We start from the raw sequence: 27,768 nt of genomic DNA on the forward strand, positions 1-27,768 counted from the left end.
TTTAATTTATAGAACATTATGGGCTACTTTTAAAGCGATAGTTCACCCCAAAATTCTGTTATTAATTACTCACACACACGACCTTTGCTCCACTTCAAAACACAGTTTATGTTTAAGTTTATGAAGCTATGTGAATACTTGCAAAGACAAAAAAAAAATTCATTCAAAGATTTCTTCTCTTACATATCAGTCTCTGCCACACATTCACAAAAGGTGAACTGTCCTTTTAATTTTTTTGTAAAAGTTTTTGGCTTTACTAAAGCATAAAAATACCGTATGTTTGCAGATATTTAAGAAGCATGCCAACATCTTTATCTGAAAAACGATGCTAAAGTCAGTTATTCTCCTTTTGAAGATGTGCGTCCAGAATGTCTGTGTTTGCTTTGGTCTGTGTTGTCAGTTGGTGAAAAAATACAGTACGTTTCATTTCATTCACCGTCATGTCCGCTCGTTCCTGTTGGTGTCGTCAATCTGGCACCTACGTGTTCGTCAAAACTGAGGAGGAGGGGCCGACGAAAAAAAAACCTGTCTCTAGTATTTTGAATTTGGACTTCATTACCTACTTTGACCGCTTGGTGTCAATTCTGCACACACCACCTTTACATCATAAATGGGGTCTTGATAGATAACCGCTTACTTACTGACTTGGAACATGTTACGTATCAAGGGTATCATGCACATTTGATTGATCTTATGACAGCTGAAAAAATGATAGAAATTCAGCTCGTCACAGGGTATAGAAGTAGGCATTTATCTTAACAGGCACTTTATAATGAAACAAGTATCTTCACAGAATTCTTTTCATCATCAAAAAAGAAAATTACATTAAATAATTCTCAAAAACATACACAGTTAATAAGTTTTCAAACAAGGCTAATGGTGTATTCTCTGATACTGACTTCTTTAAATCTGTTGGATTTACAACTTGTGTCCTGGAGTTATTTAATATTTAGTCATTTTTATAATACAGGGTGAGATATAAAATATTGGTTGAAAAAAAAAAATCTTACGTTTGTGTCTCACAATTCTCTAATACATTGAACAATGACCAACATGAAACAATAAATTGAAAGAAATATCAGTTGGGAATCCATAAAAAGAAAAAAAAACCTTTTGAAATTATAATTTGCATATTTAGCATTATTTGCTTTAATTTTGTAAATCTTTAATGATTTTTCAAGTTTGTTTGTTTTCTTTTTTTTTTTCCTTCAACACCAGTCTCTCCTTTAACGCCAGATATGTAACAGGCAGCTGTGTACACACAGAATTATTGAGTAATTCAGAACCACATTTTAACATCCTGAAAAGGTATAAAAATAAGTACATTTGAAGTTACGAGCTTGAATTAATAATATTAAACATCATGCTCCCTTTGCATAGCAACACACCGGTCATGTGGGAACACTGACCTGTGCTCTTGTACACAGCATTTCATGTCATGGAACATATAAAAATAGATACATTTATTACAACAGTGTTCGAATAAGCCAGTTCTTGCATCTGCCAATTTGCCTAAATCTAACACACACACAGAAGAAGAACTGTAATGACAATTTTAATAAAAGCTTGAATTAAATAAAATGGACTAATTAAAAACAAATGTCCAATGATCTTGAACAAATTTAAATTGCCTGGGTAGTTGAACAAGGCTTTTGATGCCCAACATATGCATTCGTGCGAAAGTAAATTTACCTTTTATTCAATGGAAATTTTTTGAACTTGTGGAAAAATACATAGATTCATCTATAACGGATCAATGCTTATTCAATAGATAATTCAAGTTTGACACAAGCTGAAGCGCAGATTTGCTCTGTTTGTCTGAGCAGGTTCACAGACTTACCAATGGAAGCACGCTAAAAACTAAGTACTATGAAGCTCAAACTTAATCTTAAGAAAAAGGCAACAAGCAACTTCCTTTAGTTTGACAAAGTAATATGAAGATTCTTGGAGTCAAGAAGTCTTCATTGAAGCTGGGAAAACTTCCAAAAGGGCCACGTATTTGGATGTTGTCATTTAAACTGAGGCTTTAGATCTTCTCCTCAGCTTCAGCTGCTTCTTGAGAAGAAGAGCACCATAGTGAGAGTTAGTTTTGGCATGTCTTAATGAACGGGGAACAGGGGGTGGTTTAAACCTCAGAGCTGTCCACATTGTGTCTCACGGGCTCCCTGTTGTACGCTGTGCTGGACGAAGTGGAATAAGGTGGGTACTTTTTCTCTTTCCTCTTGCGTCGCATCAAGAGAACCACCAGAACTACAACCAGGCACACCAGCAGGATGAGCCCAGCCACCCCCAGCAATGTTGACATGCCAGCGGGAAGAGAGGAATCTGAACCAGGCCCTTTGCCCAGGCTCCCCTCCACCAGAGGGTGCTCCAGGTAGGTTTCCCGACCCCATGGCTCACTCACCCGTAGCCTGTTGGAGCGATCCAGGGCGATGTGCTGAATGTTGGTTCCTCGATTATTATCAGCACCGATCTCGAAAGCTTCTGCGTCGGGTACTGCACGTCGACTTCGGGACTGAGCGCCAGAGTCAGCAATGGAGGATATAGCGTGATGGTACTCGAGGCTTCTTTTGCCACGGCTGGCGTTCTCTTTGGAACGGAGTGTGTAGATGGTGTGGATGAACCATTCACGGCCAGCAGTCACCTGATGGATCAAACATAAAAGAACGCTTGAGATTCTGATTCAGATCGGGTTTTACTATGGTTATAAGTCATGGCGAGTCTCTGACCTGGAAGAGGGGAGATGATGACAGGGTGAAACCATCTGATCCAGGTTGTCGAATCAAAGACAGGGCTCCAGGGGTATCCACAGCAAGGCTGGCATCGAAATGGACATTTCCAAAGGTGGTGGCTTGAGTTTCTGGCTGAGCTTTGTCCTAAAATTCAAAGACCAACAAGTTTATACATTCATCAAACACAAGACAGATATTTAATGAACATGCAGGTATATGCAATAACATGAGCTATGGTGAGCATGTTTATATTTATGTGTTAAAATCAAATAATATGGTGACAAAATTGTTCTAATGCATTTTTTATCACTTTGCTTGAGAACAGCTACTACAAAAAGGCCTAAATAAACAAAATTCTTAAAAATATGTGCCAAACCAACGTTATGTTGGTGTGACCAAAATACATAATATATATGAAATATAATCCAACCTTTTTATTGCAAGGCAAGTTTAGTAAAGCAAGTGGTGCTCCTTAAAAATACTTGGTAAACGTTTTTTGAAACCATAGCATTTTTTTTTAAAAAGTAAAGCTAGAAGGTATGCGGTTAAAATAAATTACATACCAGGATCTTGAGTCTATAAAGCAAGGATGGAGCGTCAGCCAGGCATCCATACTCTTTATTAGTAGGGTTGTACTTTGGCACGTAGCCGTCTGTGCCAGTACAAAGGAACACTTTCTCTATGCTGCAAGAGAAAGAGTCGCCCAGGTTCTGCACTGGGTCCACCATCACACGACCGTAGATGTTTGAACCTACAGGAGAACCAATCGGAATAAAAGTTTCACTCAAGCACAGGACTATTTCCTCAACTATTTTCACCTAAACTAATATTTAAATAATTATACTGCTCTTGAATTCTAGTACCTTCCATGAAGGCAGTGTCCGTGCCCTCTCCAAAGCCCATGGAGCCATCAGACAGCCACAGCTCCTTCTTTGACAGCAGGAACATCTGCGTGTTCAAACTGAACTCGGCTGCTACAGGATCACTCACCTGAGAAACAGCACAAAATAATAAGCATCAAATTATGTAACTTGTAGAATTAGATGAACGTGCTCTCACCTTACTGTATAGTTGAATCAATAATCATTACCTATTTCAGAATGAAAAAAGAAAAACCAACCTGTTGGAAGCGGATGTCCATGTCGAAGGTGAGGGGCTCTCTTGGGTGACACACAGGGGGTATGCTGAACTCCCCGTTAGGTGAAGCAATGCATGGAATCAGCTTCACAGTATAGGTTCCGGAATAGTCCCTCACCTACACACATATGATCGGTTTAATATTCATACGATCTATAGACGGGATCTAAAAGAAACAAAAGGTAGACAACTGGACGTAAACTTACAGCAAAGTCAGAAACAAAGCTCCATTGCTGCATGGGCTGGTTGTAAGTGGGCTCAGTTCTGATCAGGGAGAGAGTGAACGTGAGTCCAGAGTGGTCCGCTGACATTATCATGGAGGACAAAGTACTTCCTGAAAGCCAATACAAATATCAGACATTTAAAAATTCCAGTTAAACATGACTTAACATTACTTATTAGTAATTATATATATATATATATATATATATATATATATATATATATATATATATATATATATATATATATATATATATATATATATATATATAGTAAGTGTGTAGCTTACTTTTATCAATTAAATAACTTATGGACGTCATTCATTTTATTCACAAAAAGACAAACGTCTAACGTCAGTGTATTGATCGACCAATCAGAGGCCATGCTGCGAGACCGCATGAGGATGAATTTATCAACTTTAAAAGACGCGAGGACACATGGGGGTTAAATGCATCGCATTAAGGTAATTTTTGAGACAGTATTTCCAACAAAGCGCCGCATTAGAAATAAATGGCGACAAAAGTGCGCCAAAACAAACCCTGTCTAAAGTTAACGTTAATCATGTTTCCATTTACAAGCGCGGTGAGAAAAACGAGAAAGAGATAATTTCTTAAAGACGTACATGGTGTTCATTTACTCACTGCCTTACAAAATATATTGTTACAAACAGGGCATAAAATGTATTGTTAACAGAACTGTAATGCTAGCAATGTTCCTGTTTGTCACGAGCTGCCCATACTCATTTATAACATAACGTTTTGATGAGTAAACATGTCTTGTGAAACACGTAATCACAAAGTCTCTGAATCGTTTGTTTTCCTTTCTTTTTTTAAGTTTGTGAAATATAATGTCGCCACCAGTAGAGGGTAGTAAAGGTTTCCGTCAGGAGGGTAGTGACAGGAAGTTTTCTGTCAGAAGGCACGTTGTACTGTAGCTCATAGTTTTTCTCTATGTGACAGTTTAACAGCACAGTGAGAAATGATGTGTGTCTATGTTCATCTGCACCTGTGTCTGTGTATTTTGGGTTACCTGGGTGAGACATGACAAACTGTCCTCTGAATCGAGCCTCAGTTTTGAAATTGACAACAAGACGACCTTCGTCATTTATTCTCATGCTGGTGGGGTACATGGCACCTATAAATAAAAGCACAAATAACATCAGGAAGGTTATATGATGAATGCAGGTTTTAGGCTAAAACATTGATCAGTTTACATATATATATATATGGGATTACATGATTAACGTTAAAGTTCAGTGTTAAAGTACTACCTTGCAGCTCAGCCTCTGGTGGGCTTCCAATACCATCTTGCCATAAGATGGCAGTGTCATACACAAAGGTGAGTCGCAGCTCAGACCGAAGGTCGAAATGTTGCCAACCCCCAACCGCAACGGGAGAGTGGAAGACGTAGGACACAAACAGAGGCACCCGCAGGGTTACATAGGACTGAACAAGATTCAGCACCTACAGACACAAGAATAGAGGAAAACACATGAATAAATGTGTAACCTAAATGATTTTGTGTAGGTGTTGGAAGTACACTATCAAATACTCTTAGGATTTTTCAGTCTCTATATGAAGATGTTTATAATAAACATTTGCATGTATCTCTTTATTCTATAACAAACTGTATATTAGAATGATTTTGGTTTGACAATGAAGTAATGATACTGAAAAAACTACTTTTACCTTTTACATTTTAAAGTATATTAGAATGATCAATTCTGTATTTAATATTTCACATTACTATTTTTTTTTTTTTTGTATTTTTGATTAAATAAATTGTTAGATTTAAACACACTCTCCCCCCTTAGACTCTTTCTGTCTGATCTTTTTCCCTGCTCCTTGACGTGATTTTCTTTATATCTCCTCCTAGTGTTCTGTAGTATGTATGATCTATACATTCTTCTACATGATAGAAGGGTTCAATCGGTCATTAGTGTGTGCGCTACTCTGAGTCGTGGGTGAATAAGTGTTTTTCTGTGTCCAAAAGTATTCCTTGTATGTTCATAATTTCCTTTTATCTTATATAAGTACATATCTTTTGGCATGGATACAACATATGTCATCTTTTGTTTCATTGTCTAGAGGGGTAAAACTCCCCTCTGAAAATGCTTATATAAATCATTGCATTCTGGAATGAACTTTGGAGTAAGGAAATATAAGTCTGTGTGTCTTCTTGCTCCCCGGCCGTTACACCCTATGAGATTGAGAATTCATCTAGAGGAACAGTGGGACCTTAAACTTTGTTAATTTTTTTGTTTGTTTGTTTTTATCTTACCTTAAAAAAATATTTTGGCTTAAAATGTTGAGTGAACATAACTTTGAATGACACAGATTCTCAAAATTCTTACCTGTCCATCTGTGCCAATGGATCCTCCACAGTCATTCAGCAGCTCTGACATGTCGTAGTAGCTACTGAACTCCCACAGACATGCCTCCAGGTTAAGATTGCGGTAGAATCGAAGGGAATTGGTGCTACGCATGGCCACGCTGTACTGGTATGGTAAAGTCTCACCAATAATTTCTGGGTTCTTTGTGGCATCAGTGATGAAACCATGCGCTGTTTGGATTTCGTTGAAATCCAAGAGGTTAGAGCAGCGGTGGTTACCTACTCGTGTGCCATCTGGACTAAGGGTTAGCTCAAAGTTTGAAAGGGGACGTGTGGAGATAACGGGCAACATACCTGAGAAAAAAGAGTGGAGATTAATATCATTGACTTTTTAGATATTTTCTTTGACGTTTACTCTATTAACAGTGCATTGTTTGCGATGGAGGTGGTTACTTACCATCCATGTGAGGCATAGTAACAGTGAGTTTGATCAAATTGGGGTAGTCAGGGTCATCCGGGCCAGTGTAACGGATTTTAGCTGAGAATGGTTCAGCTCCAACTGTGCCAGGTATACGAGGCTGACACAGGCCTAAAGATGACAGAACAATTCATTAATTTTGAATCTTCATAGAATTCCCAAGAAGACCGTACAACAAACAAAACAATCAAAAACCTGTGCTATGTTGAGTGAGTAATTCTTAAAGATTTGAGAACCAAGAGTCTCACCCTCCTCTTGGCTGATGACCACAATAGGTGAAGTGAGCTCCAGCCCAGCGTCTCCATTGGCATTGAAGGCTCGGGCAGCACACTGCACACGGGAGCCAGCCTGGAAGTAGATGGAGTCCAATGTGATGGACTTGGTGTTAGTGAAGAAAGTGTTGGTGTCCACTTCTCGCATGGGGCTGGTGACTCCATCCGGTCCGCTAGGGGCACTAACCATCCAGCGGTACTGAGTCATTGTGTCATTGATGTTCTCCACTGAGCAAATGGAGCCAGTCTTGTCAAAGTCAAAGTATTTGGGGTTGCAGGCCTGATAGAACATGGACAGAAGAAAATATCAGAATTAAGCCCTGTTCACACAAAGGACGTTAACTATAAAGATATATTAGCATCCACACAAGCAAACGATACGGTCTGTTAGTCTTAAGCGCACATGTGTCTGTCACTTTAAATACTCGAGAACAGGATAGATTGGCTGTCAGTGTTTGTACTGTTGCTGTGGAAGTGATTCCAACAATATTGTTTCTCTGTGCCTTTAACATTAGAGTTGTGATGTGGACTCTTTACTTTTGAGAATGATTTTTAGAACTATATCGTTATCTTTATCTCTTTATATCATATTTTTTGTGCATTCCAGTATTTTCTTTTTTATGTGGTAAATGTACAAAAAATAATTAATAAAAAAATCTGAAAAGGACAGTGATTCATTGGAATTAACGGACATCTATAGTGTTACTCACCGTAATGCACACAACAGGAAAGCCGGTTGAAGGGTGGGGATTGTCCTTGGCCCTAATAGTATCATCATACAGCAGCAAGGAAACCACCTGAGGCACTGCTGGGAATGTGACATCAGCCACACTATTCATCTCTTCTATGTACACAATAGCCTTGTTCATCTACAAAAATTAAGACAGGAAAAGACAACTATTTAGGCTACCAATCTCAGAATAATTCAAACAATTAATCAGAGTATGTCAATCCTACAGTTGTAAAAAAAAAAAAAAAAAGCTTGGAAAAAGTTTCTTCTTAACAAATGTTAATAACATATGGTGTTCTTTAAAAAAGTGTTTAACATATTAAAAGGTTTACTTGAATGTCTTAAATTCATAAGATGTTTAATTAATTTTTGGGTTAAAATTTTGGGTTAAATTTAAACAGTAGTTCACCCAATATTAAAATTCTGTCTGATGCATTACAAGAGCTCGCTGACCCTCCCATAGACAGCAAGTATCCTAACAAGATAATTCTTTAAAATTCACAGCACTTTAAAAACTTTTTTGTCAAGAGTGCTACTTTGGAACATTTTTACAAACTTCCCAAAATCTAAAATAGTGCTATACGTTGTAAAGTTCCCGAACACATTTTATATGTTCAGTCAGAGACGTTTATGTGCAGATGACGCAAGTTCAGGAACTCTTCTCAATTTCATTTCCCGCCATCTTTCAGACTCTCACTGTCAACAAGATCGCAAAAAAAAAAAATGGGCTTTGACTGTAAAGGATTTTGAACATGTTTAGTGGATTACTCCATTTATAGGTCACTGTGTCTATTGAGGCCCATTTACATCATACAGGCTCCTCTGAAAGAGACTGGAGACAGCGATTGGCCCCTGCTGACAGAGGCAGCTGCCACATGGCTATTTTAGCAAGAGAGTCACGTTAGCGTGTGTCTGTCCGAGTGTGCGATGTGGCGTCTCTGGGGGTATTTTTAGAGATGATGGTCTCTGACCTGTGTCTCAGCCACCATATACTCGTCAGGCTTCATGTGAACTGTGAAAGCCTCTCGAATCTCTCTTTGTCCATCATAGAGAACCTGGATCTCCACCACATGCTCTGTCTCACCCTCTTTAAACTCCACATCTGCAAGGACATGTGAACAAAGATAGACAGAAATGAAATAGATAATCGTTCTGCTTATCTACAACTGTGTAAATTCTTCCCTCCTTTTGTTGCATGTTTTGCTGACCATGGTAAAATAATTTCAGATAATACTATGACATTTTATGGTATTTCATATTTTGTAGCCTTCTTGGGTCTTCTGCTGACCTTGAGAAAGGGGATTGTAGTCCTCTCCTGAAGTCGCAGAGCCATCCTTGGTGTGAATTCTCACCAAAGACACCTTGGAGGTGTCGCCCTGACGCAGGACAGGAATCTTCACTACAGCAATTTCTCCAGGAAGCTGTGGCTCTCTAACACTGTATTTTATCTCAGCAAACCTGATGATGGACTCTGCAGTGGAAAAGTAGTTTTGTTTGAGAGAGTTTTGTTTTGTGTGAGAAAAGCTCACCAAGACCTTTTATGCAGATATTTTTCAAAAATAAGGATAAAAAGAAAACTTACTGTCTTTATGGTCAGTGATGGTGACCAGAGCTTCTTTTTGTTCTCCTATAGCAGCTCCATATGGTGATTTGCTCTTAGGTGTGCCCAAAACCAAGCGGAACTCCTCATCCTCTTCATGAATCGTGTCATCCACTAAAGTCACTACACAGGGCTTCTCAATCTCCCCTGTAAATGTGCAAATACAAAAGAAGAGCAAATGAGAATGCAGATAGTTGAAAGGCGGGATGAGGAACAGGTTGAAAAAAGAAACAGACCTGGTAGGAACACGATTATAGACCCTTCAGTATTGGGTCGTTCATTATAATCCATCATGACCTGGGCAGATCCCTGGCGAGTGTAACAGCGGACCGTGGACCTCTGACTGATGTCGCCACTGCGGTACACCATTGCCTTCACCTCTCCGTCAGCCTCATCTAGCTTGTACTCCACCTCTTTAAACTGGACTTTGGGCACTGCAGCAAAATCCAGCATTGATTAATCAATCAGTATCATTTAACTCGCGTTACTGTATATAGATTTTTTGATGAGCACTAATACACATTTTATCTGCAGTTTGATGTCTTCTGAAACAAACAAAAGCAAAATGGTTGTTTACTCACAGTCAGTGACAGTGTCATTGATGGTGATGACAGTTTTGCTGGGTTCTCCTAGGACTGCGTTCATGGGCATGCGCAAAACCAACTCAAACGTCTCTGGTCCCTCCAGCTCTGGCTGGCCAAGATCGTCAAGAACAGTCACACGAAACGTTTGCATGGTCACACCTGGAGCAAAGTCCAAGTTACGGCTGATTCCAACATAATCTAGACCAGCTGGGAGGAGGAGAAAAGAGTGGGTGAGAACATTTTTTTCCAAATTCATATGCATGACTTTTTTATTCTATAAGGTCATATATCATATATCAGCAGCTGATGTTTTTGACTGGCACACTTTACCTTCTGCTGAAACAGGGTCACTCTTTCTGGAACGGACTGTGACGGTGGCTGTCTTTGAAAGGTCAGTTCCAGTTCTCCACACTTTCACCTCCACATAACCATCACTCTCATCCACTGTGTATTCGGTCTCTCCAAAATAGAATGATGGCTCTGTACCAAGAGGAAAGATCTGTTAAATTCCACTGGTTTTATTTCATAAGCATTTTTGAAATTTTAAACTCATGTTATTTTCCAAGTTTAAATAAGTTTTGGAATCCAAGATTTTCAACGTGGATTCCAAATGGATTCTTAAACTTTTGGCAAAACAGAAGCCATGATGAGGGCAGCTAAAATTACTTTTAAAGCCATTGTTCTCAAAATTGTTAAGTTGTGTTTCATCTTTCACAGAGATGTTTTAGACCCATTAGTACTTCAGACAAAGATCTGGATCTGCCATCACCCCTATGACAGCACAGGAAACCTACCATCATTTTCAACGTTCTTTCTGAGTGATGAAACTAGATCGTTGAGTCTACTCCAGTCAAGATGCACTTGGGTGAGTGTTTATGTTTGTGTGTGTGTGTTTGGGAGGTCTGAGATGCTCCTGGAGCGATATCAGCACCAGCTCATGATGAATGAATGCAGAGGGGAGAGGGCTTTCTGGGGTGGGGGAAGAGGCCGTAAGTTTGAGGGGTCGTACAAAGAAAAAGAGAGTAGTGACACCTCCATAGACAACAAGTCAGAGACAAAACAAAAAGATTCCAACTCTGGCTGGCATCCAGACCACAAGTCTATCCAACAAAGTCCCCATCCCCCCTGCAAATAGACAAAAATATACTACCGGGCCTTTCCAGACCCACCAAGACGCTGAACTACTACAATATGCACATTAATCTTCACTTCTTTAGTCTAGGCTTGTACATACATTATTTACACATAAATATCTTTTGGGGTAAATTCCCAAATTGTGGAGGATGGGAACGTTGTTGATGGTGCTGTTTGCAACTATGTGACTATTTTTATAAGTGAAGAAACACTCTGAGGATTTATTCACAATTAAAACTTAAAAAGGCTATGCTTTCAATGCTGATTTCCTGAATTAATCTTTGAACATACTGAATTCAAAGATGACTTGTTTGGGCTGCGTTTCCTTTAAGTCATGCATATAAATCCTAAATCCTGTTCACAAAGTTCACAAAGCAGGTCCCTTTCTGAGGTTTATGGGTCGTTACAAAGGTCATAGGGGCCTCAGTTGTGCTCCTTCAACATGTTTTGGGTTATCGTGTTACCATGCTGCCAAGGACAACAGTGGTATGACCACAAAGTAAAGATGGATTGTTCTGTGGCTACCAATGCTTTCAAAGCGTGGGTAATAAAAGAAGAACTATAAAGACACAGGTGAGATGTCAATATAACCACAGAACATGGAGGAGATGGTGTTGTGTTTGAGAATGAGTAAGTTGTTTTTAACTAGTGCTGGCCAACAATTAATTGCAATCACACACACAGTATATATTGAGATATATTTACTATTCTATAGTTTATATCATACATGAATATATGTAATATTTCTCTCAAATATATGCATGCATGTGTGTGGATTTACACATAATAAATATACAAACTACACACACATATATTATGTACACGAACATTATGATTTTGGATGCGATTAATCATTGCCCAGCACTACTTTTAACAGTTTCAATTATTTTGTATTTTGTGTAAATAGAATAAAATTCACAGAATATAGTTTGGCTTTCACTCTTATATATAGGCTCAGTCTCAAATACACTAGTGTGAATAAATATATTGTTACAAAAAAAATCTATTTTAAGTAATGAATTTTCTGTTAATCAAAGAATTAAGAAAAAAATGGTTCCCACAAATCATTGAATAAAATTATTTATTTAATAGCCAACTCACCATCATCACTATCGGCTAAAATGACCACTTTGGCGCTGGGGAACTTGGCCCCCACTTGACCACCCATCGGCATACTGAGGGAGACGTTGAAGCTTTCCTCTTCCTCAAAGAGAGAGTCATCAATGATTATGATGCGACATGACTTCTCCCGCTCATCCTTATCAAAACGCAGGACACTGGTGTGGTCCTCAGGTCTTGTGATGTAGTCTGAATAGGAGAGCACTGTGCTGGGGGTGGTTCCGGTTGCACTGCCTGTAGAGAAGGATTTCTTTGTCATATGAACAGACTACAGAATATACACCAGAAGCACAGATGAAGTAAGGTCATGTAAAGTCGTGTAAGTTGTAATAAGTAATATTTTAATAATCCTATCAATAGGTTGTGTGATAATTTTGTAGATCTCACCTTGTTGTGTGTAGCAAATAACCATTAGTTCTTGGCTGACATCTCCTGACCTTCTGACTGGAACTAATAGTTCTCCTATATCCTCCTCTATATGATATTCTGATTGAGGAAAGAACACTGTGGACTCTAGAAAGAGAAAAATTCCGGTGCTTAGAAGTGAATTTTCCATTGAGACGTGAGATACGTGTTTTATATATATTAAGTGGGAAATCATTAAAAATGGCTTTATTACCATCACCAGGATCTACAATTTCCACAGTGGCTGTATCGGGGTATTCAAGAACAGCCATCACTGGCTCTGAAAGCTGGATTTCAAACATCTCTGAAGTTTCAAACTCTTGGTCTGTGAATATCTTCACCCTCCAGGTGGCTGAAGTCTGGCCAGGGTTAAACTGGACCTGTTTTTGAGCTTTGCCTCGGAAGTCTTTGTTCTGTTTTGCTGTACCATCTTTGGTGGCAATGCCTTTAAAACAGAAAACACAATTAGCATAAACATAAACTAGTTTAGTTTATGTTAAATTTAGTTAACTGAATAAACAGTTCATGATATTGGCTGACTACTTCATAACTATATACTTTAAGGCACAGTAAAAGGCTGTGGTACAATTTAAGACATTGTAAGTCATAGTTAAAGGGCTGTGAAAATACCAAACACAGAGGGACTAACTTGTAACAGCTGCAAATAAATATTGTTTACTATCTCTAAATATATACATGCATGACAATGAGGGTGGTTTACTTTAGTTTTTATTAGGATTCCGATATTTAATGAACTGTTTTTTGTTAAACCTGCACACAAGTACTGTCATTTTATGATGTAACACCATCACTTTGATATACTTACTGACAAATGATGTCTCTCCCAAGTATCCTCTGCGTTTGAGGGTGACTTCCAGAAACTTTGCATCCTCATCCACAATGTAGTATTCCCTTTCTAGAGATATCCAGGCCCAGTTTAGACGGAACGGTTGTGGTTTCAGTCTGTTACCCCCTTTTCAAACAGAAAAAAGCAGACTTCATTTAATGACAAACGAATAAAGACAATGTATGTATTTGAGCACCTTGAGAACATGCTGTTTGCTAAAGATTTCTACTTTTGTTGGTAGCTGAATGAAGTTCAAGAAGAATGAGTCTGACGAGGTGTCATGTTCAAGCCGAAAGCCCATACCATGATACTGTAAAGAGGGCAGCTGTGGAAAATTGTGGTTGGTGCAGATTAACACAAAAGATGGAGAGTTGAAAGAGATGAAAATGGATCATAAAGGAGACTGATTTTTTTGTCTCCAAGGCTTGCATATGTGCTACACTTAGAAATGTGCCACCTCCAGACCCAAGGTAAACTAAATAGATATTGTTCTGTAGTTCAGCACTTTTCCATCAAAACACACCTCAGTAACTAATTATCATTTTGAGTAATCAGATTAAAGTATAATCGGATTAGACTCTCTCCATGGACTGAATGATTCAAGCAGTGAGGATCCTGAATCTTGAGTGACTGAAGTAGGATAAAGAGCTGTAATGACTTTGAAAGTATTCTCAATCCCATTTTGCCGTAATCCAAGCTACCCCATGACTCTGATTATCTTTAAAGACAAAAGGTATGCTACATTCTTGGACACTATATCTTGGCTCACGTTATTCAGATTTTTTTTGCCATTCATTTGGTTTTTAGTAATTCTGTAAGCCCTATAGATGACAAAGTAAATGTAAAATAAATAAAAACGGCGGCTTTATTGCAATTTTTGTGCTTGCTATTTTGTATTTTCTACATACATGGGAGCTGCTCTCTTGACGTGAGCCGAAGAAATATTGCAGTTCATGTCGCAAAATGTGTCAAAAAAACATTCGTAATGAGATAGATGTTGTAAGATTGATTTATAGTAGTCAATAAAACAGCATCATCATATCCTACGTTGGCCTTCTTCTTTACCACCCTTCTCTCAGTTTAGGAAATGGCTCAGTTTGACATGACAGCATTGGCCTTGAACAAGCTCAAGTGTCTGACAGCTCTGCCTAAAAATATACAACTCATTTATCATTTTTATCTTTGTCCTAGATTGCTCAAGAGTCGTTAAACACATTGAAACTGATTGACATAGAAGATGTGGGGGAGCGTCATTCAAATTACAGAAGATGTTTTATCTCTTGTTAAGCTTTTGCCGGAGTGTGAATGAAGTGGCACATTACAGATGCACCGACTGCATGACTGAGTGCATTAACAAGTATTAAAAACAAGCTGATTATTAAACATCCCGCAAAGGCACAATGTGATGAAAATAAAGCACGTTTCAAAGGCTTAATGGAAAGGGAACCGTATCGTAGCTCAGCCAAGTGTCTCTTTCTTCAGGAGACAATTTTCTCAGGCATACTGCCCAGTTTGAGTATGAACTGATATTGAGCTTAGTGAGGCTATATCAGAGGATTATCAAACGGACAACATGCAGACTGAAGGCTCTCTTTCAGTTCAGAATACAGCAGTCACCTGTGAGACGCGGAGGCCTTATGACATTTCTCTGGCCCTGGATAAGGGCACTTTGTCTGCAAGATTATGGAAAATAGTTCCACTTGCAGTGGAGACAATGTCCCTCTATTCTATAAATTCCATGCTTATAAATAATTTGTCGTAATTATTCTATGTAAAAATATGAACAAAAAAACAATTAAAGGCGTAAAATAATAAGACAATCACAAGGCTCAATGTAAAGAATGAGTATAAATTAGGAATATAATTGACTCTTAGGAATATAATAGCAATTAAAGTGTTTTAATTTTGGGTTTTTTCCCAAATAAATTTGATATAGCTTTAAATTTTTAAAGACCAGTTTGTGGGTGCATAATATGAAGTTACCATTAATAGTTCATACATCTTCCCTATTCTAAAGTCTTAACAAAAAATGTTTTACATTATTCTGTTATTAATCATTGTCTCTTTTAAGACGTTAGACATTTAAGTATATATTTGGAAATGATGTTCACAGTCCTAAAAGTTACTTGGTAAAATCTTCTTTTGATTTTCCAAACTTTTATCAAAAAAATTACACTTTCTTAGCAACATTACATTTTATTAGTCACTGCCTCTGTAATTTACTGGGTTTTGGAACAGATCATTATAACCGTGCAGTCTAAACAGATTCATTTGCAACTGATGTTTTGATCCACTAATATACGGTACGGTTATTTCTAGAGTGAATTCAGCCATCGGAGTTGACAGTCACCTGGGACAATTTCCTAAACAGTTTTATTGCTGTGTTTGGAAGGCAGTTGCTGTTTAACAGTGACTGTGGAGCCCACCACAGTTTTCTGACTTTGCACTTTTTCTTCTCTTTCTCACACCATTTCTTAGTGGTTTTCAGATTCCAAGAGTGGGAACTGACAGCTGTATCCTCACTCCCTGCATTTATCCCCTCCCTTCTTCACCCCTTTTGTCAGCTTTTATCTGTGCATGGGAGCAACAACTGAGGCAGACAGCAGGCACTGACTGGGTGGCCCAAACACACTGTCATGGTTCTTTCTGCTTCTTTCTACACTCTAGGGGGATTTGTGTCTACATTGAACAAGCAACACAAAAGTGTCTCCCTTGAAAACAGAACGTTTTCTCATGAGTGCTTTAGAATGTTGTTTTTAGTTCAGTATATGTCATGAGAATTGGAGCAGAGCAATAGCAGTTTTGTGGTGTTACAAAGTATTTCATTTAAGGGTTTCTGATATAAGCTGGAGCAGCAGTAAAGCCCAGTGAGTATCAGCATCACTGAATGGTGCTAACTCATTTAATGAGCCCAGGCGTCACAGAGGGATGTCTGAAGCTCTGGAGGTATTTATGACTGCAATAATATATAGAAAGAATGCAAGGCTAACTAATGGTCACAGTCACACTTATTCAAGTCACCAACAGCTTTTTAATATTGCAGAACAACAATAACAACAAAAAGTTAAGAAGACCTGAATTCACAATAATTAAAGATAACACTAATAGCTTCTGAAAAAAACCTGATGCTATCACTTTAGTTTATGGACCAGTTTTCATAATTAACTAGATGCTCATTAGCATGCATATTATTTTGATTGATAGTACCACAACACACAAAAAGTAGCTCATAGCTTTATAAAATTAAGTACCACTGATGTCACATGGACATCATTAACAATGTCCTTACTACCTTTCTCGGCCTTGAACATAGTAGTTGTTTTACTGTCTATGTAGGGTCAGAAAGCTCTCATATTTAATAAAAAATATCTTAAATTTTGTGGATCAAAATGGGTTTTGCTTGTAGAAAGATCAATGTGTTACATGTAATGAGTCTAATGACTCTGTGCTAGTATGCAGTTTGATAGCTCTGATAGATCTTCACCTCAGTGCCACAGGTCAGTGCCTCAGGCATGGGAGGAAATCAACCTATCAACATTCACTGCCAAAGGCATATTACAAGACTAAATTGGCCTAGTACATCCGTATAATAGTATACTTATAGAACTAGGGACTTGTTAAGTATCCCAAACATGAAAATCTATGACCATGCTTCAGATTAGACCCCACCTGATTTCACGAGGTGACATGAAGGCATATTCAAATATGGGTCACATCTTTCTGACCCGAGAAGCTTTGGCCATTTCCTCTGCATCTAATAATGGCATCTCACAAGCACCAAGCTTGGAAGTCTATGTTAGGCGCCTCATGTAATTCCAGACATTCCACAGAGGGAATATTTGACAACTGGACACTGGCAGGTACTGTACTTGTCCACGGGACATCTGCGAAAGCTAGGCACCTGATCCCCAAACTGCAGGGTGATGAATTATGGCGTGGCAGACCAGCCACATCCCTTTTGACACCAGTCGCCTAAGTTGTCTGTGGCAGGCAGCGGAAGAGAGATCAAGAGAAAGTACTCTTAGGAGCGAAAGGCACCATAGGGTGACCTCAAGGCTCAGATCACAGGAAAAACTCTGCCATCTGTGAGAGATAAGAATAACCCCAGAAACATACAGTATACCATATCCTCTAGCAAATATGAGAATTGCAAGGAGGAAACAGGGCAATGGAGATGTGGCTGTGGTTGTGCCTGCCACTGGCACCAAAGAGCAGTAAATCATTTTGGTGTTTACATGTCTGACGCACAGATTAGGTGCAGACGTCTATGAAAAAGAAACCACAAAACTTGAGAGAGATGTAATGCCTCTTTAGAATTTGGACAGTAGAGCACCTATGATGCCTCACTAGGTTTCACAACTGAGCCTTTCTCCCCAATACCCATGTTTAAATATCCTGAGTAATTGCTGGAAGAAAATCCAAACCCAACCTAGCAGTTTGATCTTCTCTATCTTCTACAGCTCAAAAGATGAACTAGGCAAGGGGAAGCCCCAGGGTTTTTGGCATATCTTGCAATGGCTTTTAGTTTCAGCCAGGCATAGAGAGATCTATGAAAGAAGATCTCTTAGCAGATCTTTGCTCCTTGACACACAAATCCCTCTCTGCAATGACTTCTACACATGGGTCAGTGTAGCTGGGAAATGTATTTTACCATCTAACAAACGATCATGTAACATTGCTTTGGATATGAGGATGTACAAACAGCATAATTTCTGATATGAAACCTAAGCTTGTACTTTATAGAAGTATGTTTTATGAGAACACTGACAGCAAATGTAAATTAAACTATTGAGTTTGTTTGTTTATGGGTAGATACATGAATTATATGGTTGGTAACTTGCCAGTAACTCATTATACAAACCCTACTGAAAATTGGGTGGAAATATACCATAAAGTTAAAATAAATAAAGTCTAAAGACTTGTGTTCTGTAGGTATGTTGTCCAACAGCAACTGTTTACTTTATAGAAAGAACAGCAACTGAAATATTACCTTCTGGCTCACACTGCACATTAACTCTCATATTACGGCTAGCATTCTGCTGGTATCCATAACAGCAATTTCACACCACATCTTCACTCCTTCTGGCATTAGAAACTATGATCAGTACATGGTTGTGTGTATTGGCTTATCCTGTGTGCACGTCCTGATATTGCTAAATTCTGTGTGTAAAACATTTTAATCCAAAAATTACATTTTGACCATATTTTTACACCCAAACCTAACCTTACCCTTGAGTAATCGCTAAAATCTGAGGAAATGATAGATGAATGACACTGATGTAAAAGCACCAAACACTGATTGTAAGCCTAAACATCACAAAAACTATAAACTGGTTCTTCAAATCTGATCAACAAAGATGTTGATCCAGGAACACTTCGAAAATCAGGTTCTGCTATCCTATGTACAGTTCAGTTTACTTTCTTATTTTGAGTGCAAACATGTTTTTGCTGATTTCTCAATCAGAAACCATTACAAATAGTTATGAAGGGAAAATAGGTAATCTTTACAATTACTAATTTATATATAGCTTTAAGTACTCTGGAGGTTAAAGGTTGCAAAGTCAGTCTTGACAAAACTGAGAGTTACTTTGACAAATGTATATGTACATATGCCTCTAGCTAGGATGTGAAACTGTTCCATTCCTATCCATTAGCTACAGACAACATTTTATAGACATTATAGTAAAATTCAATATCAAGTTTGTAAAATGTACTCGAAATTAATTCTGTTTGTAAGTACCAAATTCTTTTGGGTTCATGTCTGAATGGTATTGTTTCTATCATCTTGGCTAAGTCTCTGAAAATGTGTATCTTTCTTGGCTCTTATAGCAGTGACTGCCTCCAGCTGAAATATTGCCAAAGAGATGCAGTGCCAGCCCTAGTGCATGCTCCAGTTCCTAAGCAGTTAAAGTACCATCAGTTAAACTAGTAACTTTTTAAGTTTCTATTTAAGGATTTCATAAAGATACACAACCTTGTTTGTGCTTATCATTAACACTGGATGTAAATAAAAATTAAATTATGTTTAAAAAAATTACTTGCTTAAGGTTACTGGGGAAAAGCTTAGACATTCAGTTAAGATCCTCACACTATATTAAAGAAATGCTATTATTTCCTCACTACCAAAGCTCTACCAACTTGTCCAGGCTCATCCAAGTTGAAAAATGATTATTTGATTAATCATTGTTTTCTTTTTTATGTCTGAATGTGTGTTTTTGTGTGTCACAAAGAGGTGACATACACTGATTTTAAAGCCTGACAGTTAAACTCATGGCATTTTGACCACATAAAATTAAGCACCACCGAAGCATCACAAATTAGTTAATACTGACTCTGACAAAGAAATGCTTGTGTTAATTATAAACCAACATAGAAAAATCCCCTTCAGCAAAATTGATTTAAAGACAACTGAAAAACAACTGAAAGCTTTGACATTCCTACAGCAGCTTTAGTGACACAAGACACTTCCAGTTAATAAGAGGGGCAAGGAAGAGACATTCTTACCATTGTCTTCCACTGTGAAGTAGAATATATCACTTGTGGCATTGGACCCATCAAGAAGCACATAGCAAATCTTCATGTCATCAATATCAGCTAATAATAAGAAAAGATGTATGAGAATGAGCATGAGAAGTTTGAGATTACAAAATGAGATTATTTAAATAGCAGTGACAAGTTTTGCATAATATATTTTAGAAACAAAAAGGTAATTTAGAATAGCTTACCCTGTGAAAAGGACTTGATGCTGTCATTGCCCAAAGCAGAATTCATGATAAAGCCATGAAGAGGGGTCTCAGTTACAACATACTTAAGAACTTTGTTTGGGCTGTCTCTGTCCTCAGCCTTTAGTGTTTTGCTGGTAATCAAAAATCCAAGGTGCCCAGTATGAAGAACCCTAAGAGTGGGTGCTGCTTTGTTTACAACGATTTGAGGCACTCCATTGTCCACAGTGGTAATGTAAATGGACATCACCTGAGGCTTGCGTGTTTCGTATACAGTATCAGGGAAAACATAAAATTCAGTGTGAGTCCCATCAGTAACTGTGAAAGAAAAGCTGTCTTCATTTGTCTCCGTGCTATCATGCCTGTAAGTTATAAGGTTTTCATTTAGGTCCTGCTTGGTAAATGAGGAAATGACTTGCGTTCCATTGAACAGAAGCTGACCGTGAACTGGCACTTGAGTCACTACAAATCTCAGCAGGTTGTCTGGTGTGTCACGGTCCTCCACTGTCAATTCAAATGGTGTGATCAGCTTAGTTTCTCCCTCTCCCAATACCAACCTGTTGATCGTCAAGACTGGTTTCTTGTTGTCGACATCTGTGATGGATACACGGAATGTGCGGAAGACAGGGTTGTAGCCATCGGTCACCTCAAACTCAAAGCTGTCCATCTTTATTTCATCATCAGATGTATGGATATAGTAGATCTTGTTGCCAGCTAGCTGCAGCTGAGTGAAGGTGGAGATAGGCACCCCTGGGAGATCGGTACTTTCAAGATGGCCCCTGCTGGGAGCACGGGTGATGCTGAAACTTAGATATTCATCTGGACTGTTAATGTCAGTTGTGCTGAGGAGGTCTGTGGTCAAGGTGACCTTACCTCCCTCTTTGAGGGTCACACCCTTGTTGATAACATCAGGGAAGACCATGTCCATGCTTCCAATATTAATGTAGAAGTAGCGATCAATGAGGGGATTGATTCCATCTGTTACATCAAACTTCAGCAGGTCACGAACACCCTCCTGGCCTGTGTGAACATACTGAATCAACTGTTTGTCAAGTTCATCTTGTGTAAAATTCATTCCGATACTAATGTTGCCAATGACAAGTCCATGTTTGGTAATTCTCTGAAGATAGCCTTGGCCAGGTCCATAGCGGACAATGTAAGTAAGTTCTTTGTCTTCAGAATCCAGATCTGTGGCCTTCAGGACTCTGTTACTTATTACTTTGGTTTCTCCAATTTCTACTTCCAGGCCATCATTGATAGCCATTCTTGGAGTTTCATCATCTACAGGAATGACCATTATAATGACCTTTTCCTCAACAGCATGCTTCCCATCAGTGAGTCGAATTTCAAAACTGTCTTCCTTGGTTTCAGAGTCATCATGCTCATAAACAATATTAGAAGCCTCCTTGATCTGCTCTAAGGTAAATTTCACCACTGGAAGTGTTCCAGTGCTCAACTGCTGAACTATATTTCCATGTTTTGGGTTTTTGAGTATTTCAAAAAATAATTCATCATTTGGGATGTCTGCATCAGCAGCATTTAAAATAGGAGTGTCGATAACCAAGCTCATCCCTTCCATGACAACAAACTCACGAATAAAAATCTCTGGCTTTTCGTCATTGGCTGGGATGATGACAATAGGGAAAAAGTGCCTTTCTGAAAAGTTAATGCCATCAGAGCAGCGGAAAGTGAATCTGTCCTCAACTGGCTCCACCCCCTTGTGAATGCTTTGGACATAATAGATGTGACCTAGACCAACATCTCTAATGGTAAATGCGGTTATGGCAGTGCCTGCTCTGGATTTTTCAGAGCCTGGAGCTGGGGAGATGTTTTCTACATAGCCAGATGTGGACTGAACAATAATAGTACACAAAATATCATCATTATCAGTGTCAATGTCCTCAGCTTGAATGTGCTCTAATGTGATAACATTTTTCTCACCCTCAACTACTACAAACTGGTTGCCAACATTTACTATGGGTGGAATGCTGTCTACAGGGAGAATGGTGACGTGGACACGGACCCCTTGGACTTTATTGCCACCAACAACCCATTCATCTGACATGTCAGATATAGTAAGATTGAAGGAATCATGCTCTTTAATGGGACCAATTTCACCACTAGTGTGAACATAGACGACCACACCGTTGATTATGTCTTGCTGGGTGAAACGCTCAGCTGGAGCTCCATTCACCATTATTTCTCCTAGCCTAGGAGGCTCCTCGACTATGAAAGTTAGCATAAGGTCATCTGTGTCTTCGTCACGACCCTGGATAACATTACTAGTGATTTCTGTTGCGCCATTCTCAAGCACATCAATTGACGCACCTAACAAACCAGCTGGTAACATAATTTTTGGAGTTTCATCATCAACTGGCTTGATGCTGATCTTAACAACAATTGGGACTTCATGAAAGCCATCGCTAATGTCCAGCTTAATGACATCATGAAGAGATTCTTCACCACTGTGAATGTAGGCCAGTCGACTGTTTTCAATGTCCTCCAACACAAATGTCTGGCCATTAGACATGTCAATTCCTAAATATTGTAGCTGCCCGAACCTGGGAATCTGGGTCACTATAAATTTAATGTTCTCATCCTCAGTGTCCTGGTCAGAGGCATTCAGTTCATTTTTGGTTATTATATAAGTATTTCGTTCCAGAACAGTGAAACCAGTGTTAGTAATTACAGGAGGTTTGTTGTCAACAGGCTGTAAAAAGATTGTAAACAGTCCATCCACTGAATTACTAGCAGTGTCCTCCACGCTAAATGTAAACTGGACCACTTTGGGAGTAATACCAAGCTCTTGATCTGGGGGTTTGTATGCCACTTTGTGGTGGTTGACCTGAGCTTGTGTAAACTCACTGATTGTGATGTCAGGGCTATCAGTCAGCACAATGGCACCAAGAGGAACAGGGTTGTTTTCGTCTGTGTCAGTAGGAGGTTTGATGATGGTGTACTTAAGATCCCTGTCATCACAGTCCAGATCTGTGTAACGTAGAAATTTTTTCTTGAAAAATGTCAGCTCGTATTCTTTGACTTCCATGTGTAATGTGGTGCCAGGGTAAAGTTCTGGAGGAATGTCATCCACTGGATGTATTTTAATGGTGAATGTGTGCTCTCCTGATTGATTTGGTGGGTCATTGTCATCTTGAACTCTAAAGACAAACTGGTCAATCACAGTTGTGGTACTATGAGGTCCTTTGTGACGATAGAATAATTTCCCATCTAGAATATCCTGCTGAAACCATTCTGTCACCACCTGTTCAAACATCTCATCTGTTGCACTAAACTTCCACGCAGATGGATCCGGAGGAGGTTCCACCTGCTTAAGGAGTAGCTCACCGATGTCTGAGTATGGCGCTTCTAGTATGAATTTAATTGTTGAGTCCTCTGAGTCAATGTCAGTGGCACTCAGGATAAAAGGGGAGATTTGCATCACTTCATTCTTGAAAAGCACAATACCAGTGTTTGCATTTATAATGGGGGGTTCATCATCAGTGGGGGCAATTGTGATAGGGAATAAAAACTCAACTTCATTACTGCCATCAGTCATTCTGAATATAATATTGTCACTGTAGGTGTCACTTCCATCATGCTGGTACACAACAATGCCAGCATCTAGATCAGCTGGTGTGAAAAATTTTCTTTGAGACCCTAACACTGTCAGCTCTCCATGTTTTAAGCCATCAACAACTGTAATCTTCACATCGTCAAGATTGTCCTCGTCGCTGATCTCTAAATTTTGTAAGCTGGATAGTGCTCTTGATTGGCCCTCAAAAAGAAGCTGTCCTGTATTTTTGGTTACTACTGGAGCTAAAGTGTTCATTGGCTTTACAACAATCATGAACGCAAAAGGATCAGAAACTGCACCGTCTGTATCAACGATTTCAAATTCAATCTGGAAAATTCTTTCTACATCTGAATCCTCAGAGGGAGGCTTGTAAGCAATTTTTAGGTCTTTAACATCTCTCTGATGGAAAGAAGTGATTGGCTGGTTTTGATCATCTGTGCTGATAATATAGCCCTGCTGATAGCCCAGGGGAGATGTTATGTTAAAGATTAATTCGTCAGAATATGTTTCAATATCCTCAGCTGCCAGCATATCTGAGGTAATGGCTGTCATCACAAATTGGTCAATCTCCATCATCATCATAGATATAAAGCTAGGCTTTGGTGGTGTATTTTCAGTGCCCTCTTTGATCCTAACCATTATTTGGAAATGTTCCTGCTGAATAGTATTGCCATCATTGTCTTGTACTTCCACTAGCATTGGAATATAGTCTCTGTTAGGAGAGTTGGTGGTTGCAGTGTGCTGATACTGAATTCCTTTCTTGACAAAATCATCACAATTAATCATCTGACCGTTAACAGAGTTATCAGTAAGACTACCATACCTGGGAAGTTTTCCTGCACCAACCAGTGTGGTTACCTTACATATAGTGACACCATCTTCAAATGCAAACTCCAAAGTTTTCTTGTCAATTGGGTTGCTCAGCCCATTGAGCTTGTCCACGACCAGAGGCATGTTACGAGTGACAACCTCTAGTTGCTGAAAGACCACTTCTACTTCAAGAATGAAAGGAACCACCACTGTGTCTGTGTGGGAGTCATACCTCAACTGCAGCTTTATGTGGTCTTTGCTTGGACTCCGGGAACCGAAGTGAGTATATTTGACCTCTTCTTCTCCAAAAGCGCAGGGGAATTTCTTGGGTGTAAGCATTCCAGGTCTCTGGGCCAGTGGGTCATTGTCCAGCACTGTGATGTGACAGCGGTCTCCTGCATGCACTTCAGTCACAAGGTCATTGATAGGGTCCAGATAGACAGAGCGTCCAAAGGGAACTCTAATCCCATTGTTGGCTACCAAAATTGTTTCAGCAGTAGGTCCAGGTCGGTGCCTATGGCGGAAAGTCGCGTCAAAAGGTTCTGCATCCACTTTAGAGAGACAACATCCTAATGAAATCAGTATAAACAGGCACTTCAAAGTTGCTCCTGCTGCACTTAGCCTTCCTCTTTGCAGACAACCAGCCATATTTTTATAGCTAGTTGCACTGCATGAACTTGCAAAAATAGATACACTGCAGTGTCCAAGCAAGATTTAGGATGATTCCCCCTGATTTCTCAAGGTTTGGTTTTGATCTCACTGCTACGCTTCCCCCTCTCACTGTCCTTACACACAGCACAAGTGCAGCTAACCTACTGAAGCACTGCAGGTAATACTTAACAAGGGAGATAGTGACAGCACAAAGCTCCACCCTCAGTCCAGCCTCTCCCATGGCTAATTTAAGGCAGGACATTGGACAGCCCCCCAAAGTGTTGGATTCACTCTAGCCCTTTCTCTCTGTTTCTCCTTTCTTACCCACTGAAGGCAAAAAGTTCAAATTAAGACCATAAAGGAAACCATTTAGAAAAAAAACTAATTATTAATAAAGGAACCAAAGCTCACTGTTAAATGGTTGCTTATTAGCGTACCCATTATTAACATTTTATCTCTTTATTAGTACTTATAAATTGCATATTCTGCATGACCATAATCTAAATCCCTAATCCTATTCAATACCTAAACTACCATACTAACTATTAATAAGCATTGAATAATGACTTTATTAAGGCAAAATATTTAATGGTTTATTAATAGTGAAAATTAAACTTTAAAATACAATGTGCTTGCAATAGAAATAAAATATATAAACCAAGACAAGACTGTTGTGAAATGATGTGACCACTGGTTTGTGATATGTCCTAAAAATGCTTCAAGGAATATAAGGTTGCCCGGGATTTTTTCCCCCTAATAAGTGGTTTAAAAAGTATAATAAAGTTTGTACAAAAAAAACATTGAAAAAACTGTATATTTTTTAGTTTATCATGCCAAAATAACTACAGATATAGCTTAGTATAGTAATAGTAAAATAGTAATAGTAGCAACAGCGCCTTCTGTTGGAGTGATAGACACAAAAAAAAGTAATATTGTCAATTTTGCATCTCAATATACAAAAAGGTTAACAAAAATGAAATAGCATATGTTTTCATAATTGGTTTAAACATTTGTGGATGTTGAAATCAGTTAATAATGTGGTACAGACTTTTTTTCAGTCAATGCATGCTGTGTTTGAATGAAATGATATGTTTATTGGGTTCCCCATCCGCTTACTTGGGGGGTCACCTCATAGGGCAGCTGAAAGGTCAAGCCACACAATACTCATTCCAGTTGGCTAAACAGGTGGACAGAAACAAGGGTTGCTTCTTAAAAAATGTAGTAACTCTTGAACTCAACACGTTTGTTTTGTTTATATTTTTCTCATTTCTATTTTTTTTTTTTTTTTTAGTTCCAGTTGCACAATCATCCATGTAAATAATCAGCAGTGCTAAGCTGTTGAAAGGTATATTCATGCACATTTCCTAATGACACTTTATTTGCCAACCGTAAGTGTAGTTTGACCTATGGCTTGAATCACAGTGATCCTAACGGGCGTGATGTCCTGCTGCTTGCCTAAAAAATCCTCTCATATAATTTTATTTCTAGAGAGTCCAAATATATCTTTTGTGATTGCAGTCACTGGGGATGGGATTTTAAATGCGTCCACCGGATGATGATGATGGAAATCCCCCATGGCTGTCAGAAGTACATAGAGTTTATCCCTTAATGTGACACATGATCTTGGGCACCAATACAAGTGCTCAGCATCAATAGCAAAAAAAAGGAGAAAAAGCTGTACTTTACCTAAAAGCCTAATTTATTTATACTTAATAACTGCTTTATTTTTTTCATGTTTTATGTTGTAACTTCAGCTTAGCATGACCTGGCTGAAGTGAGAATCAGGGTAGATACTTGAGAATACATACTGTGTATGGAAACCTTGTGGTCGCATCTAGATATAAATACCCTCTTTCCATTTATGGAGCAGTGTTTCAAACGGATATATGGGAATTGATACCACCTCACATATCCGATTAAATTACCAATAATATTTTTGTTTCGGTCATCATTTTCTCAGCTAACCGACATTTCCTTGTTCGATACAACTAATTAACTCCGTTCAAGTAAACTCAACAAGAGTCATTTACTTAAAGCATCATATTACTGAACATATGCACATGTTTTGATGGTTAATTATGTCCCAAGATACAGTTCATCACAGTTTCCAAAATAATTTAACTCTTTAACACTTTAGACTGTTTAGATTTTTCTAATACTGAAAGTTTAATGTTGTTTGCCTTGAGATGAATAGAATTAGTATTTAGATTTTTCTTTGCCCCAGTGACCCTGACTAGGTTCAGATGGATAGAGGTTTTGTAAAATACTACCAAATCTTCAATTTATGAGTTTAAATTTACTGTGATCCAGACCTTTCAGCACATTGTGAACCAGAAATCCCTTGGAGAACACAAAGGTCGTAAATCTTCTTGGTAAGTAAATATACACAGGATTTAACAATGCAAATTGTGGAACTAGTG

General features: G+C 38.6%; 1 protein-coding gene across 1 annotated transcript; it reads right to left on the minus strand.

The window, feature by feature from the left end:
- Positions 1-727: 727 nt before the first annotated feature.
- Positions 728-25,498, minus strand: frem3 (Fras1 related extracellular matrix 3). Its single transcript, XM_043249504.1, has 24 exons — positions 20,317-25,498; positions 20,096-20,185; positions 13,571-13,717; positions 12,959-13,189; positions 12,727-12,852; positions 12,322-12,573; positions 10,417-10,566; positions 10,084-10,293; positions 9,739-9,936; positions 9,485-9,649; positions 9,191-9,373; positions 8,874-9,004; positions 7,883-8,041; positions 7,149-7,452; positions 6,880-7,011; positions 6,445-6,776; positions 5,362-5,554; positions 5,121-5,225; positions 4,076-4,203; positions 3,853-3,987; positions 3,596-3,722; positions 3,296-3,483; positions 2,730-2,876; positions 728-2,644 (listed from the first exon to the last, which is right to left on the minus strand). Exons 1-24 carry the CDS (start codon positions 25,343-25,345, stop codon positions 2,126-2,128), a joined length of 9,381 nt encoding a protein of 3,126 aa, XP_043105439.1. The 5' UTR covers positions 25,346-25,498; the 3' UTR covers positions 728-2,125.
- Between the last annotated feature and the right edge of the window lie 2,270 nt (positions 25,499-27,768).

Source organism: Puntigrus tetrazona, chromosome 1, assembly GCF_018831695.1.
Source record: "Puntigrus tetrazona isolate hp1 chromosome 1, ASM1883169v1, whole genome shotgun sequence".
Taxonomy (NCBI): Eukaryota; Metazoa; Chordata; class Actinopteri; order Cypriniformes; family Cyprinidae; genus Puntigrus; species Puntigrus tetrazona.

Excerpts from the sequence above, each read along its gene's own strand:
- frem3 (XM_043249504.1), bottom strand. The coding sequence starts at position 25,345 with ATGGCTGGTTGTCTGCAAAGAGGAAGGCTAAGTGCAGCAGGAGCAACT. Across the intron at positions 12,574-12,726 it reads TATTTGCTACACACAACAAG|GCAGTGCAACCGGAACCACC; the intron begins GTGAGATCTACA and ends CCTTCTCTACAG. Across the intron at positions 4,204-5,120 it reads GTTTGTCATGTCTCACCCAG|GAAGTACTTTGTCCTCCATG; the intron begins GTAACCCAAAAT and ends ATTGGCTTTCAG.